Consider the following 17,619-nt stretch of genomic DNA (forward strand, 5'->3'; position numbering starts at 1 on the left):
TAATATTTCAGACTCATAAAGGGACATCTTTAAATAACGTCTACGTTAAATGACAACATAGAAGAGGGAACGTTTTGCTTCTCCCAACATTTGTCCCGCCTCACTCCTTTGTTGGTGTCTTGGACTAAAGATTCTGGTGGATGGGTGATGCTACCATTTAAAGATAGGAACCAGGGTTGAGGGCAGAGTAGGTTGCAAATAAAGAATTGATATTCAGCGTCTGACTTCTGGTTACCTTGGGAAGCGCTTGGGATTCCCAAGGAAGAACAGCACAAAGTAACTTGGCGGAGGGAAGTCATGAACAGATTCATAGATTGTTGAAGATGGATACATGGATAGATACTCAACTGGTATCTTATGTTAGAACCTTGTAAATGACGTATGCTAGAAATTCATCTCGAAATCATAGTCCTCAATAAGCGACATTTATAATCTTCATACGGTGTCATTTCTCCTCAGAATGGCCCGTGGATAGCACATGACTGTCAGGCCGCCTTATGCATGCTTACTAATGGTGACTCGATCAAGCTACAAGTATCTACAGTAATCCCTCGCGACATCGCGGTTCGTTTATCGCGGTTTCACGACATCGCGGATTTTTTTCTAACACTAAAAAAAAATTTTAATTCAAAATAAAACTTCTAAATTGAGGAATTATGGCACGAAAGTTGCCCACACGCCAGCAGAAGGCAGGGAGTGCCCATACAATTGGAGTGCGTACACTTGTACTTTTTATTAAAACAAAACAAGTTGTAATAAAAAGAGTTCTGAAAATATATTTACAGTGTTGTACCTTGTTATAGAATTTTTTTTATAATAACAAAAGAGTTCTAATAACATATTTACAGTATGTACACTTGTACTTTGTTATAAAAAGTTGTTATAATAATAATAAAAGCTGTTCTAAAAATATATTTACAGCATGTGTTAAGAATTATCCATGTTATTTATGTTATTCAGCCGTGCTTTGATTTAAGGTAGGGTGCTTTATTTCGAAGGCCATTTTCAGGCGATACCACTTCCTGTTTCACGTTCGTGTACATGTCAGTTACAGTGATACAGCAGTCATTGACGATGTAAGTGGGTCTCCTAACAAGAGAAATGAACGATCACATATGTCTAACCTTTAGGATAATGTAGTATTGCTCCAAATGTTCGTTTAGATTCCTTAAAGCAGACTTTGACTTTGACTTTAGTGGTCCGTTTTCGCGTGTTAGCACGATCGCGAATTAGCCTCTTTCCGCTAACTCGTTAGCCTGCCCAGAACTTCTTGTTAACATGTTACACGCACACACGTATAATATTTATATTTTCAGTATTTATACAAAATCTTCTGTGTTATTCATACTATTAATGTACTATTTACATGTTTGAAACAATTATTTAATGTTCTATTAATAAAATATGCACTTAAAGGATTTCATATACCATATTTTTCGGACTACAAGTCGCGTTTTTTTTCATAGATTGGGTGAGGGGGCGACTTATACTGAAGAGCGACTTCTATGTGAATTATTTCACAAATTTTCAAAATTCAAAAGTGAAACGGCGATAAACGAACTGCGATGTAGCAAGGGATTACTGTAATTTGAATTTCAAGTGACGTCAGCGGCGTGGCGGTTGTTTACATAAAGGACAAAGATTCGATCAAGGGATGACGAAGATGACGAAGGGCCCCACTATCATTAGCATCATTAGCGGCTTTGTTTGTAAGTGACACGGAGGACGAAGTGTTTGAAGGATTTGGAGTGACACAGAAGGTTTGAAAAACTATTATGGCTTTTACGCACGCCCGGTCCTACTCTATGGAGCTCTCTTTCACCTCCGTGGATGGATGTCGGGGGCCGGCGCTCGGCCGGGTTGCTGTCCAGGGACGGTGGGTGGGGCTTGGACATGGCTTTTACGCACACCCGGTCCTACTCTACGGAGCTCTCTTTCACCTCTGTGGATAGAAGTCGGGGGCCAGCGCTCGGCCGGGTGGCTGTCCGGGGACGGTGGATGGGGCTCGGACATGGCTTGTACGCACACCCGGTCCTATTCTATGGAGCTCTCTTCCACCTCCGTGGCTGGAAGTGCCACCTCCGGGGATGGAAGTCCACGCCGCCACACGCCTGGAAGTCAACGCCGGTCCTTGGGGCCGTGTGGCGGTGAACTATTTTAGTTATAGTTATTTGATATATTTTATTTCGTGTAGCAACTTGTATATGTTTTTATCGTTACAGTTCAGTAGTTGTTGGCTCGTTGAACTCTTGTTTTATTAAATAAAGAGCCGTTTACCAAACCCACGTCTTTCCTTGTACTTTGTTAACGCTACAATATAGTTATATACTAGATCTGTGGAATAACGATGAGGCTGACGTCAGGGCGCACGCGCGACGTTGTTGATAAAGGACGAGGAATTTGATCGATGGATTTAATGATTTGGAGTGACACAGATGGTTTGATAAGATTATTGCTTATATAATAGTTATTTGATATATAATTTATATATCGTTATATGGGCCTGTGGAATATTTTGAAGTGCAAGCGCCGTCAGCGGCGCTCACCCGTCCGGCATTGTTGACATAAAGGACGACCGATCGATTTAATGATTTGGAGTGACACAGCTGGTTTGATAATATTATTGGTTATACAAAAAGTTATTTGATATATAATTTATATATCGTTATATGGGCCTATGGAATATTTTGAAGTGCTACCGCCGTCAGCGGCGCGCACCCGGCCGGCATTGTTGACATAAAGGACGATCGATGGATTTAATGAATTGGAGTGACACAGATGGTTTTATAAACGTGTTATTTATGTAATAGTTATTTGAATAACTCTGAATGTTACGTCAGGCCCGTTCTCAGCTCTTCGTTTGTGTTTATGTCACGTTAGCATACCTATCGTTTAGCCTGTTGTTTCTCGTTCATGTCTGTTCTTGGTGTTGGATTTTGTTGAATAAATTTACCCCAAAATGCAACTTATACTCCAGAGCGACTTATATACGTTTTTTTTCACGTTATTGTGCATTTTATGGCTAATGCTAATATTCTGGAGCGATTTTTAATCCGAAAAATACGGTACATTTATTGACACAAAAAATGTACAGATGAGAGGGTGACCATTCTTCGCGGATTTCACTTATCGCGGGTGGTTTTTGGAACCAATTATCTGCTATAAACGAGGTATTACTGTATTTGGAGTGTCTAACCAAGTAATTGTCCAATTGTTTTGACCTTCAAGTATTAAAACCCATTTACAGGAGTTGTGGGATTCGAGTGTTTACCTACAGGTAATTACTTACCGTAATTTTCGGACTATAAGTCGCACCGGAGTATAAGTCGCACCAGCCATAAAATGCCCATAAAAGTGAAAAAAAAACATATATATGTATATAAGTCGCTCCTGAGTATAAGTCGCCCCCCCACCCAAACTATGAAAAAAAACCGCGACTTATAGTCCGAAAATTACGGTAATTAAAATGATACTGTATCACTAGAGCTGGCATCAGTAATTATGACATGTATGGAATGATTAACGCATCCAAGGTAACATGTCATTCAAGCCTATTTCAATTTTGCTCTGATGGCTTAAGCACATTTTTTTGTAACTCTTGACTATTTTTGTAAAGCTCTAAACACAAATAACAGAGCCTTTAAAGGACAATTATCGTAGAAAATTGACTTTTTTTGCTTTTAAAATAATTTTCTTGTGTATTTGGAGTCTCCAAGGGTGTAGAAAAGTGTAATCCCTCCAGGTGCTGCAGAGATACTTTTATGATCAGTTTGGGGGGTTATTTTTTACTCTGTTCAGTTTTCTCCATTTTCTATTACAGTGGAGCCTCGGTTTTCGAACACAATCCATTCCAGAAGGCTGTTCGAGAAGTGAATCGTTCGAATTCCGAATCATATTTTCCCATTACAAATAATGGAAGAACAATCAATCCGTTCCATGCCAAAAAACCCGCCTTTTTTAGCATTTTTTCATTTGCGCAATTTTGTCCAATCACGCAACTGCAGCGCACCGCCGAACGCGCAACCGTAGCGCGTCGCCGACCACGCAACTCCACCGCGCTGGTCGCATTATTGTGACAGAGCCGTCGCTGAAATTTAGAAAATATTTTTAAAGTCCTGATGTACTTTCCAAAATGTAAGTGGACCTCAGTGCGCAGGGATCTTATTTGGTCCGATCGTGCAACCGCAGCGCGCCGGGTGCTCAGTGTCTCATTGCTTTAGGAGCGTCTTTGTGTTTTAGGATGGCTTTACTGCTCGCACTTGCTTTCTTTGGAGGCATGATTAGAGTTGATGGAATCCTCAGAGTAACGAGAACGTAATAACGAACGGAGTCAGTTGGCATGCGGGTCGTCTCGGCTCATCTCGCGAGTTTCGACAACCGAATTTCGTCCGACATCCGAAACAAAAAAATCTCGAATTTTTTGTTCGAATTCCGATTTGTTCAAGAACCGGGACGTTCGAAAACCGAGGCTCCACTGTACGTGTTTTTATCTATTACATCACATCGGTTGGGGCGGGACAAACCAAACAAGGTAATCAGTGTGGACGAACAGTTTTGCAAACCCGGCATGTTTTTCATATGCGCCAACTTTTGTAGTCCAATCAACTCAAGGATCCCGAAGTGGAGAGATCAAAATGTTTGTTGTTGGATGCATCAATCCACACAAATCATTGCACCGTCCCCCAACATCAGAACCTCAAAGAAGTGCCTTGTCAAATTTCATTTTGACAATCAGACGGACAGCTCCTCGCCCCAACCTCCGCATGCCGAGGACTAAGGACATTCTGAGCACAGACGCTGCCAGTGACACACTGCACAGGGAGAGGCAACGATCCACGGGCTACTGGTAATCACTATTCACCACGAACTCTGCAAAGACTCTTGCACAACGCATGGTGATCGCAGTCAACAATGGGACTATGGGTTTATTTGTGATTTTGGTGTTTTGTTGCGTGTGGATGAAGTTAAAGTAAAAATAAAATGAAGAATGATTTAATTCGGGGAAAAATCTTGCATGAAGTAATTAGTATTATATATATTATTTTGTGTTAAAGTGCATGATTTTATGATCTAAGACTAACAATTTATGATTGTTTGTAATTTCATGCTTTGAAGGTTTTTCACCTGACGAAATAAATTGAGTGAAACCACGTCAAGCCCTTCTTTGCAAGTGGAGAAAGCTGTGCGGTCATAATACATTGACAATGCATACTAATAATAGAGTTTACATTCATTGTATTTACCCCACAGGGCCATGAAAATGGCGAAAAAGACAGTTGCTGCGTTGTCGAAGAGATGGCTGGCTCTGGCAGTACCACATGCTGTCGTGAGTTTCCAGTAGTTACAAGCACTATCACAAAGTGGGCACATTGTGATGTTGTTCCTTGGGTCACAAACCTCCATACTATAGGGGGACAACAGAGAACTAAATTAGAATAAACCAAAATAATTATATAATGTGAAATTAAAACAGCCAGTCCTTTGGTACAGTGTTTTCCAAATAATTATGCATGTAGGATTTTCACATGTTGTGTATACAGTTTCTTTGCAGTATAGAAAGCAATACCGATTTCTTTTTTTGCATGGAATGGTCAAATATTTGGAAAAGGATCAAAAACATTGGACATTTCAAGACAATCGTTTAACTGGTAAATAACTTGTAATTTTACTTACCGTGTTTTCCCATGCATAATACGCAAAATTTAACTAATTTATTGTCCTAAAATCTGGGGTGCGCATTATGCATGGGTACAACAATTTTTGAAGAAAATCTCCCTCGAAATAAAACTTGAAATCACACCTTTCTTCTTGTTTGTTGTCAATCGCGCATCGCTTTCAGCCATCCTGCCCAAGTCAGTAAAATTCATAATTGACAACACATCGTTTGATGCGATGGTGCAATCCTTGATGGTGTGTTATTGTCAAATATTGTTTGGTTTTTAATCTCCATCGCAAACCGGATATCATACGGATGCCGTCATTACAGATGCGCAGAACGGATGCGCAAGACACGTCAGCTATATAAAGAGCGAGAGTTCAGTTCTCTACCTAAATGCGTATTACAGGTAATATTTTATTTCACAACACTTTGCCTTGTTCCTTTCTTCTCTGCTGTTCACTTCAAACACGCTCCATACGAACACAATGCTCTCATATCAGACGCTTGCTCGATCACCTGCTCGTTTGCTGTCACAATGTACCCGACACAAATCCGAAACATTTCTTCGCTATCGAGTTTGCTAGCGGATGCGCAGTGATACTGACCGGCAGAATAACATCCCGTTGTTCCCAAAGATGATCTTTTTTCTGAAATAATTTTACGTTTATGGACTTATGTCAGAGTCAAAATTTGGGTGCGTATTATACATGGGTACAGGCTTTTTTCCAGCATTGACATGCCATTTTTAGGGTGCGTATTATGCACGGGGGCGCATTATGCATGGAAAAACACGGTATAAAGCAACTGGGTTTGTTCAGACAAAGGCATAATAAGGAAAGTTCTTGTCACGACTCGTCCCCGATCATGTCTGTGTAGGAATAACAATACCAATACACCTCTGAACAATGTCTGAGAGGCTGTGGTTGTTGCTGCACAAACGTTAATCACAAAAAGTTAAGCATCAACAGACCTTAAGGACTTAAGAAGCTGACAGACTCCATGGATGGAAGTCGTATAACTGTTATTAAAAATAATGTTGGCTATATTGGTCACTAATTTTCTTTTAAGAATCGCCTGTATTGTCATTATAATTTACATTATAACAAAATCAGCTCAGTGGCCTAGTGGTAGAGTGTCCGCCCTGAGACTGGAAGGTTGTGGATTCAAACCCCGGCCGAGTCATACCAAAGACTATAAAAATGGGACCCATTGCCTCCCTGCTTGGCACTCAGCATTAAGGGTTGGAATTGGGGGGTTAAATCACCAAATGATTCCCGAGCGCGGCACCGCTGCTGCTCACTGCTCCCCTCTCCCCCAGGGGATGGATTAAGATCACACGGGGATGGGTTAAATGCAGAGGACAAATTTCACCACACCCAGATGTGTGTGTGACGATCATGAGGTTACGACGAGCTCAAGAAAGTGCTGTGATTGTTTTTTTTTGTGATTGAGCTACTCGTGATGTATCGTGAATGAATCACAGCAGGCTTTAAGATATCGGCAAATATCGTATCGTGATTCTTTGTATCGATATGATATCGTATCGTGACAAAACCCGCGATTTACACCCCTAATTATTATAATAATAATATATATAATATATATAATAATTATTTATTTATTATTCACAATTGTCATGGTGATCTTTCTGGTGATTTCTTAACTAGGCTGGATGTATTTTTTTTGTTGGTGTTGATTTCTCCGACTGCCCATAAAGGCACCACCGCGATCAGTTAGGTGAAAATGAAAAGAGAGGAAAGTGACGTGCGGACATGTGAAAAAGGCGGCTCTGTATGGGAGAGAAGTTGAAGAGGAATAAAAACACCCTTGGAAACCAAAACTTGCCCCTCGTCGTGACTCGGAGCCGCAACAAATGTTTCGGATTTGTGTAGGGTACATTGTGACAGCAAACGAGCAGGTGATCGAGCAAGCGTCTGATACGAGAGCATTGTGTTCGTATGGAGCGTGTTTGAAGTGAACAGCAGAGAAGAAAGGAACAAGGCAAAGTGTTGTGAAATATAATATTACCTGTAATACGCATTTAGGTAGAGAACTGAACTCTCGCTCTTTATATAGCTGACGTGTCCAAAAAAAAAAAAAAAAAAAAATATTAAAAAAAAATTGTACCCATGTATAATGCGCACCCCAGATTTTAGGACAATAAATTTGTTAAATTTTGCGCATTATACATGGAAAAAAACGGTAAATAAGAAAAAAATATGTGTGAGCACATTGATATGACACAATATTGCACGTTTGTATTGTACTGGAAAATATTGCACGTTTGATCCTACAACAGTTATTCGACTTTGTATTTCAGAGTTCTGTTCAGTACCGTGATGGCTCTGGGGAAGAAGCTATCCCTGGACCTAATTATCCGGGTTTTGTGTGACTTATACTGTCGACCTAAGGGTAGTGGGTCAAACAGGTGGCTCCTGGGGTGGGATTCATCTTTGATGATGCTGGCTGCTCTGCTGAGGTAGCGGAAGCTGGCAATGTCCTCTAGGCTGGACAGGGAGCAGCCATTCGCTGGACCATGTCTATCACTCTTTGCAGCACTCTTCTGTCTGCTGCTGAGCACCATTTGTGCCATGCTGTGATGCCATATGCGAGGATGCTCTGGATGGTGGCTCTGTAGAACAACACCGGCAGCTTCTCCTCCAGATTATTCCTCCTTAGTACCCTCAGGAAGTGGAGTCACTGCTGTGCTTTCTTTACCACCACTGTCGTGTTGGCAGACCAGGAGAGGCTATCGTAGATCTGTACTCCCAGGAACCTTATCAAACTGACCCCTCACAGTCCCCATTGATGTAAAGCGGGGCTGGGTAAGCACTGCTCTTTCTGAAGTCTAGAATTATTTCCTTAGTTTTTGTGGTGTTCAGTGGCAGGTTGTTTGCTGACCACCGCACTGTCAGTCGGTTGACCTCATCCCTGTAATCAGACTCTTTTCCTCCTGAGATGAGCCCAACCATGGTGGTATCATCCGCAAACTTTAAGATGGAGTTCGGGGGATGGGTCGGTGAGCAGTCGTGAGTATGTAGGGTGCATAAGAGAGGGTTCAATACACAGCCTTGAGGGGAGTCGGTACTAAGTATGACAGTGGCGAAGAGGAGGGGTCCTAATTTCACGGACTGTCTGTGAGAAAGTTTATCCACTGACACATGGGGGAGGAGATGCCCAGGTGAATGAGTTTCTGGACCAGGTTCTTCGGGATGATGTGGTTGGAAGCTGAGCTGAAGTTCAGGAAGAGCATCCTTACATAACTCCCCCTATGCTCCAGATCAGTGGACCCCAACCTTTTTAGCACCACGGACCATTTTATTGTCAGACAATATTTTCACGGGCCGGTGTTTGATGATGTCATGATTTTTGCGAAGGAAACTTCTAAAAGTCATTCAAGAAAAAACTAATCAAATCAAATCTCCTGCCTGTCCTTGCGGGAATAGCGCCGGCCAACCTTCGGCGAGAGGCTGCCACCTTCGTTCTCGCCAGGAAGGCAAAAAATAACAACTGGCACATCCTGCACAACACTACAACAACTCCAGCTCCACCAAGCAGACTCAAGGCACGCCACCCCTACAACATGGCAGCACAAGAGATGCTCAATTCCATCCCTGAAGACATCTCCAGAGATGCCTGGCTGGCAGCAGCTTGGAAGCAGGAGTGGGAGGCAGCTGGCCCCTCCCTCATGCACCGTTATGTCTGGGAACCAGGAGACGGCGCCATAGGAGGAGACGAACTACTTCGCCAGCAGTGGACCACACTGAACCGCTTAAGAACTGGTGTTGGGCGCTTCAACACGTCTATGCGGCAGTGGGGACTGGCGGACAGTGCAGCATGCGAGTGTGGAGCCCCCGAGCAGACAGCCGACCACATCATCAACACCTGCCCCCTATATAGACCACCCTCAGAGGCCGGCCTCTTCGACCTGGGACCAGAGATGCTGGCGTGGCTCCACGACACCAAGTTGGAGCTCTGACGTTACACGAGAGAGAGAAATCAAATGTCGAAAGTATCAATAAATGAAATAATCACGGACTGCACATTGTTTTCAGAAGTTTTCTTCGCAAAAATCGTCCATGTTTGAAGTACAATCCCATTTCCGCAAAACAGACCAACCAACCACAATCTTAAACGTCAGCCTATTGTCCTTCCAGCTGATCATACAGCGTCATGTCTTCAAAAGTGATCTGAACACCAAGTGGATGTGGTACCTACGCCAGCTTATATAATATGTGGTGGATAAATACGACAAAATAAAATGATACGACTGGCATAAAAGCAATGGTATTGTGGAGCCGAAGTAAAGGAGGCTCCACTGTATATATATATTTATATATTTACACACACACACACGTACACATATATATATATATATATATATATACTATATATATATATATATATATACTATATATATATATACTACATAATATATAGTATATATTATATATATATATATATATATATATAGTATATATATATATATATATATATATGTGTACGTGTGTGTGTGTGTGTAAATATATATATACAGTGGAGCCTCAGTTTTCGAACACAATACGTTCCAGAAGGATGTTCGAGAAGTGAATCGTTCGAATTCCGAATCATATTTTCCCATTACAAATCATGGAAAAAAATTAGTCCGTTCCAAGCCAAAAAAACACCTTTTTTAAGCATTTTTTCATTTGCTCATTTTTGTCCAATTGCACAACTGCAGCGCACCGCCGAACGCGCAACCGTAGCGCGTTGCCGACCGCGCAACTGCAGCGCACTGGTCGCATTATTGTCACAGAGCCGTCGCTGAAATTTAGAAAATATTTTTAAAGTCCTGCTGTACTTTCCAAAATATAAGTGGATATCAGTGCGCAGGGAGCTTAATTTTGTCCGATCGTGCAACTGCAGCGCACCGCCGAACGCGCAACCGTTGCGCGCCACCGACCGCGCAACTGCACCGCGCTGGTCGCATTATTGTGACAGAGCGGTCGCTAAAATTTGGAAAATATTTTTAGAGTCCTAATGTACTTTCCAAAATTTAAGTGGACCTCAGTGCGCAGGGAGCTTAATTTGGTCCGATCGTGCAACCGCAGCGCGCCGGCCGGGCGCTCAGTGTCGCATTGCTTTAGGAGCGTCTTTGTGTTTTAGGATGGCTTTACTGCTCCCACTTGCTTCCTTTGGAGGCATGATTAGAGTTGATGCAATCCTCAGAGTAACTAGAACGTAATAACGAACGGAGTCATTTGGCATGCGGGTCCTCTCGGCTCATCTCGCGAGGTTCGACAACCGAATTTCGCCTGACATCCGAAGCAAAAAAAATCTCAAAATTTTTGTTCGAATACCGATTTGTTCAAGAACCGGGACGTTCGAAAACCGAGGCTCCAATGTACGTGTTTTTATCTATTACATCACATCGGTTGGGGCGGGACAAACCAAACAAGGTAATCAGTGTGGACAAACAGTTTTGCAAACCCGCCATGTTTATCACTTGCGCCGACTTTTGTAGTCCAATCAACTCAAGGATGCCGAAGTGGAGAGATCAAAATGTTTGTTGTTGGATGCATCAATCCACACATACCGATTTGTTCGAGAACCGGGACGTTCGAAAACCGAGGCTCCACTGTAGCAATTGTTATCATTCATTTTTTAAAAATACGTGAACAATTTTACTCGCCTCTGATTTCAGAACTATATATATATATAAACTTCATATAGTTATTTGATATATTTTATTTCGCGTAGCAACTTGTATATATTTTTATCGTTACAGTTCAGTAGTTGTTGGCTCGTTGAACTCTTGTTTTGTTAAATAAAGAGCCGTTTACCAAACCCACGTCTTTCCTGGTACTTTGTTAACGCTACAATATTGTTATATACTAGATCTGTGGAATAACGACGTGGCTGACGTCAGCGGGGCACGCGCGGCGTTGTTGACAAAGGACGAGGGATTTGATCGATGGATTTATTTATTTATTTATTTATTTATTTATTTAGCGAATGCAAAGTCCCTAAGCCAAGCAGTTGCCTCCTGGTCTGTTGTATGGAGGGTGACTAACCCTCCTTTAAGTCTGTGGAGAGGACAAACGTCTATGATGTGTTCCATGGTTTGCTCCTCTCCACAAGCACACAGTGGGGTGGGGCTACTGCCCCATTTGTGAAGGCTTGCCAAGCAGGGGCCATGTCCAGTCCTGAAACGATTGAGTGTGGACCACTGTCTTCTTGAGAGGTTGGTGCCAGGGACCTGAAGGTTGGGGTCTGGCACCAAGTGTTTGTTTGGGACCTTCTTGGACTCCCATTCCATTTTCCAAGCCAACTGGATGGTGAAGTCGGTTGGTGGGGTGTTCTTCCAGATTGGTCGTCTGGACGGGAGTCGAGCATTGGGTGGGTTGTAGATGTCTGTATAGATCGGTAGATGGGGAGAGTCTTTGATCTTTTGAAGCATCTTATGAGTGGCTGCTTCTCGCCGGATATGTGGGGGGGGGGATGTTTGATAGGACAGGAAGCCAGGGGAGTGATGTTGAGCGGACCGTCCCGGTTATGGTCCTCATGGTTGTGTTGAGCTGGGTGTCCACATAGTGAGTGTGGGGGGACCTTGACCAGACAGGGGCACAATATTCAGCTGCAGAGTATGCAAGGGCCAGTGCCGAGGTGCGCAGTGTGGACGCTACTGCCCCCCATTTCACACCACCGAGTTTGCAGAGCAGGTTGTTCCTTGATTTAACTTTGGCTGCCATCCCCTTTAGGTGTTCCTTAAAAGATAGGGTCCGGTCAAGGGTCACTCCAAGGTAGGTTGGGTTGGAGGCGTGCTTCAGCTTGAGTCCACCCAGGTAGATGTTTATTTCTCTGGCAGCTTTTGCGTTATGGAGATGGAATACGCTGGATACAGTTTTTGCTTGGCTTGGCTTTAGGCGCCAGGTTTTACAGAACTGGTCCAGTTTGACAAGATCTTCTGTAAGCACCCGTTCCAGTTGGTCGAAGTCTGGTGCTTGAAATGCCAGACAGATGTCATCTGCATAGATGAATTTCCGGGATTTGGTGGTGGGTAGGTCATTTATGTAGAGGTTGAACAATGTTGGAGCTAGGACTGAGCCTTGTGGTAGCCCGTTTGCCTGCCTTCTCCATGCATTCGTGTTCTGACCAAGGTGAATTCTGAACCTTCTGTTTGTCAGCAGAGTTTGTATTATTGCCGTTGCCCAGGCAGGGAGCGCTTTTGTGAGTTTGAGTAGGAGGCCTTTGTGCCAGATAGTATCATAGGCGGCTGTGAGACACAGTCCCTGTCTTCAGTCTGTTCTCGAAACCATTTTCGATGAAGGTGGATAGGGCCAGTACTTGTTCTCCTGTGCTGCGGTCCTTGCGGAAACCTGCCTGATCCACACAAAGAAGTTCCTCTACTCCTGGCGAAATACGTTGTAAAAGTAGTCGTTCCAAGACTTGTACCTGTCCAGGACCAGGAAACGTGCAAGGAACATCTCTACAGACCCTTCTCACCCAGGTTGCAGTCTGTTTGAACTACTTCCCTCCGGACGGCGTTATAGAGCTCGGTACGCCAAAACCAGCAGACACAGAGACAGCTTCTTCCCCCAGGCTGTTGCTCTGATGAACTCACACCACTCATAGAGTCTCAGAGTCATTACTCTGCAATAACATCCTGCTCTTCACACCTTTTTGAATTTGTCTACACTGTTTTTGCCATTATTCACATGTCCTGAGTGTTGTTAGTCACCTAAATGTTGAACAGAGGGTGTGTTTTACCGAAGTCAAATTCCTTGTTTGGCACGCTCAAACATGGCGAATAAAAACTCTTGAATCTTGAATTTTGAAAGGAACGCTGAGTAGGGAGATTGGGCGGTAGCTGGCTGGCAGCTTGTGGTCTTTGCCAGGTTTTGGTATGGCAATAACTTTTGCTGTCCGCCATTTCTTCGGGATCGAGTTTGTTTTTACAATCCTAGTGTAGAATCGTGTCAGCCAGGTTTGGGCTCGGGGGCCGAGGTGTTTCATGAACTCTGGAGAGATGTTGTCATATCCTGCTGCCTTTCCACATTTCAGGCCCTGCAGGACTTTCTCCAGTTCAGCAACTTCGATGGATTTAATGATTTGGAGTGACACAGATGGTTTGATAATATTGTTGTTTATATGATAGTTATTTGATATATACTTTATATATCGTTATATGGGTCTGTGGAATATTTAGAATATTTAGACATCAGCGGCGCGGCGCATACGCGGCATCATTTCCATAAAGGACGATCGATGGATTTAATGAATTGGATTGACACAGATAGTGTTATTTATGTAATAGTTATTTGAATAACTCTGAATGTTACCTCAGGGCCGTTCTCAGCTCTTCGTTTGTGTTAATGTCACGTTAGCATACCTATCGTTTAGCCTGTTGTTGCTCGTTCATGTCTGTTCTTGGTGTTTTGTTGAATAAATCTCCCCCAAAATGCGACTTATACTCCAGAGTGACTTATATATGTTTTTTTTCACTTTATTGTGCATTTTATGGCTAATGCGACGTACTATATTCCGGAGCGACTTTTAGTCCGAAAAATACGGTAGTCCCGTAGTGTCTGAGGTTGAGGTAAGGTTCCAGAGTTGGGAGAAGGCAGTATATTTTTTGCTCAGGACTCTGGGTAAGAGTGTTACACAGATGTGCGTCATACACTGTTGGATGTGGCTCGATGAGACATAGCCGCACAAACCTACAGCGTCCACATGGGTGACTCAGACTCAGAGAGCCAGAGGTAGGATTAAAAAATTTGTGAAAGGCTTCAAAATAAGCGGTTTCTTATTGCTATTTTAGTGTCAAATTCAATGTTTTGAGCTTCAATAGTAAATACTGAACAGCAAAAACAGAGACTTAATAGCCAAACGTCAAAAGTAAAGATGTGTATTGGGAGCCGTTCTCACATTCACTTGATAGAACCAGCACATAAGTGTCAATTACTAATTGTGTATGAGTCACTGACTGAACGAGCCAAGAATTCACAGAGGAGAAAGAAAAGGGATGAAAATAGGAGAGAGCAGGAAAAATCTAAAGTATCTGGACATGCAGCTGCTCAAAGCATAGGCACCTTTTTCACGTGTTTCTCATTGTTTTTCTCAAAAGGTATTTGGGTGCTTTTTTTCAAAAAACGTTTTTTGTACTCCAACCTTTGTTCAGTACATAAAGTAATCAGCTGATAGAAAGAAGACACATCACAGTGCTGAGCTGACAACCTCTACAGAAGGTGGAAGAGCACGCCATGACTAGTCAGATAAATGCAAAATTGTTTTAATTTTCTAATTGTCTTAAATAAAGAAAAGAAAACCAATTGTTAAATAAATGAATATCTTTTTAAAATTAATGCAATTTCTAAAATTACAACGCAGCAGAGTTGGAAGGAGGAAGAATTGGAGGATAATTTGTTGTTGTTTTCAAGTTCAGTAAATGTATCATACACTGTTTTATCAGGGCCGTGTAAGGTTAAAATTCTAGTTGTGCATAAAAATTGTTACAAATCAAATCTCCACTTTACCTTGGTATATTATCATCAATAGTGGCACAGCCATAGAGGAATACAATTACTCCAACAATGGCAGCAGGGATTAACATCTGTGTGTAGACTCCAAGCCAGGCAAAGTACAGTCCAACCTTCTCACCAAAATATTTCCTGTGGGCAAAAAAAATAATATTAAATAAAATAATAATAAATGACAAATTAATAATTTACTAATGGTGTGTATTATAATACAGTCGAACCCCGGATCTCAACCGCCTCGGTACTCAACAAATTCAACGTGAAATCTCGGGAAATTAAAAGATTAAAGATTAAAGTCCCAATGATCGTCACACACACACCTGGGTGTGGTGAAATTTGTCCTCTGCATTTAACCCATCCCCGTGTGATTTTAATCCATCCCCTGGGGGAGAGGGGAGCAGTGAGCAGCAGCGGTGCCGCGCTCGGGAATCAGTTGGTGATCTAACCCCCCAATTCCAACCCTTAATGCTGAGTGCCAAGCAGGGAGGCAATGGGTCCCATTTTTATAGTCTTTGGTATGACCCGGCCGGGGTTTGAACCCACAACCTTCCAGTCTCAGGGCGGACACTCTACCACTAGGCCACTGAGCTCAAAAGAAATCTTTGCCTCTGATCTCGAACAAAGCTTTGGAATCTGACGTTAGTTGGAGTTGTTGTTTAGCAGGTTCTAAATCATTGTCACGCTCAACTGTGGGCTGAAAAATGCACTCACAAGACCACAGGGGTTGGCGCTGAAGAGTTGACACAATAACAACCGTGTAAAAAGAGAGCTACTGTGTTTGTAAAAAATAGCCATCCTTTAGTTCACATTGATTCACTTTAAGGACATTATTTCCGGGAATTTGGCTCGTCTACCATGGGTAAATGTGTTTCGTGTTTAAAAAGTGTTATTGTGGTATGTTTAATTTATTTTGAGTTCGTTACACCTAAATCGCGATTTTACACGCTTTGGCGTCCAGAATTTGGGAATCGCGTTAATCCTAAAAGCGTGGTGTATAAATCTTGTTTTTTTTGGAAAGCCTTTTTTTTAGGCAGCCGAAGAGGTCCTATGTTGCGTTAATTTATGTCAGACATGTTGCTGAAATGATAATGTTTGCTGCACACACATCGATGTCTTTTGACATTGTATTAAAAAAGAAGCAATACGCAGATGACATTATCAGGCATCATTTTGATGCTATGTGAATTGGATGGAAGAGAGAAAAAAGCAACCACTTATTCTACTACTGTGTCCGGCCATGCTCTTTCACTTCTGAGTGACTCTGTGGATGGGTGCTTCCGTGAGCTTCCTCCTTTCCGAATCAAAAACAATCCTAGCTATCCGTAACACTGTATTAAAGCAGTCATAAAGATCAAACAGCCCGACTTCTTATTATCTAACGTCTTTAAATTGGTCACAGAAATCAATTCATTAGTGCTAAGATTTACGCGCTACTCATTTAGCTTCGTACGGTCCTTATGTCGTGCATTTAAAATACTACTTGAAAATGTATTTATGAAAAAACAAAATTGAGGTTCATGACCAAAGAGCCTTAGACAGAAATTCCGGTAAGATTAAATCGAGTAAAATCGAGATGTAGGTGCATTTGTCTTTTAAATGTCGGACGTGTCAAGCGCCGCATATGGACCGCGTAAGGCTGTGCTCCAAGTTTTTGCTGTACTGTTTTTGTCATGGTTTTATGCACTAGTTTAGACAAGATTAGAGAAATTGCTACAGCACTTGACAGCTTCGCTTCTCGACACTCCTTCTGTTCTACTGTACAAACGGTGACACTGCAATAGTAAACTCTGATTTAAGTTAGAAACTAATATTGATTTTCAGACACACTTGTTTCTGTTTTCAAAGGAGAGACACGAAACACAAAGGGTTGAATTCCACTGACCATTGTAAAATGTATGTTTCCTCAATTTTCTATTTGTGCAACAAATTGGAAAATGAGTCATTTTTGTTTGTTTGTTTGTTTTCATTTTGGTTTTTGGAAAATATTAAGACGTCATTATCATCTTTTGCAGTTTTGAAGACAAAGAACAGTGGTTTGCAATGCTACTTGAGTCGTGTCTAGCACTGCTCCATTCTGGGGAAAAAAATAACCACGAGAATACGAAAATGAGAAAGCAAATGCACACTGGCATCTTTGATCTGATGTGCCTGTAAAGATTTCAGATGCAAACTGTTTACCAGATGATTTCTACCTTATTTTAAACGCACAATGAATCTCACCTAATTAGTCCAATGGGCTGGTACTTGTAGAAGACACTATAGCTGGCCCATTCCTCATATAGTGTCTGGGAAGAGAAACAGTCAGTGAGCATTCCAACTATTTGGAAAATAAACATAATTATGCACTAAATTAACTTGACAATTGATACAGTCACTTAAGCAATTTTACAATACCTGCTGACCAATGGTAATTAAATTCAGTCTTTTAAACCTACTGACTGT

The 17,619-nt window shown here is 42.1% G+C and overlaps 1 protein-coding gene across 5 annotated transcripts in view; it reads right to left on the reverse strand.

The window, feature by feature from the left end:
• Positions 1–17,619, reverse strand: part of ano1a (anoctamin 1, calcium activated chloride channel a) — a 148,219-nt gene that overhangs the window by 84,542 nt on the left and 46,058 nt on the right. For all 5 annotated transcript variants that reach the window (XR_005097430.1, XM_037246650.1, XM_037246651.1 and 2 more), the window contains 3 exons: positions 17,398–17,462; positions 15,175–15,309; positions 5,244–5,404 (listed from right to left, as the gene is read on the reverse strand). Coding sequence is in view for 4 of the 5 variants with exons in the window: in XM_037246650.1 (XP_037102545.1) it covers positions 5,244–5,404; positions 15,175–15,309; positions 17,398–17,462 (361 nt within the window). In the remaining variant the exon portion in view is untranslated. The remainder of the gene's footprint in view (positions 1–5,243; positions 5,405–15,174; positions 15,310–17,397; positions 17,463–17,619) is intronic.

Source organism: Syngnathus acus, chromosome 3 (assembly GCF_901709675.1).
Source record: "Syngnathus acus chromosome 3, fSynAcu1.2, whole genome shotgun sequence".
NCBI lineage: Eukaryota > Metazoa > Chordata > Actinopteri > Syngnathiformes > Syngnathidae > Syngnathus > Syngnathus acus.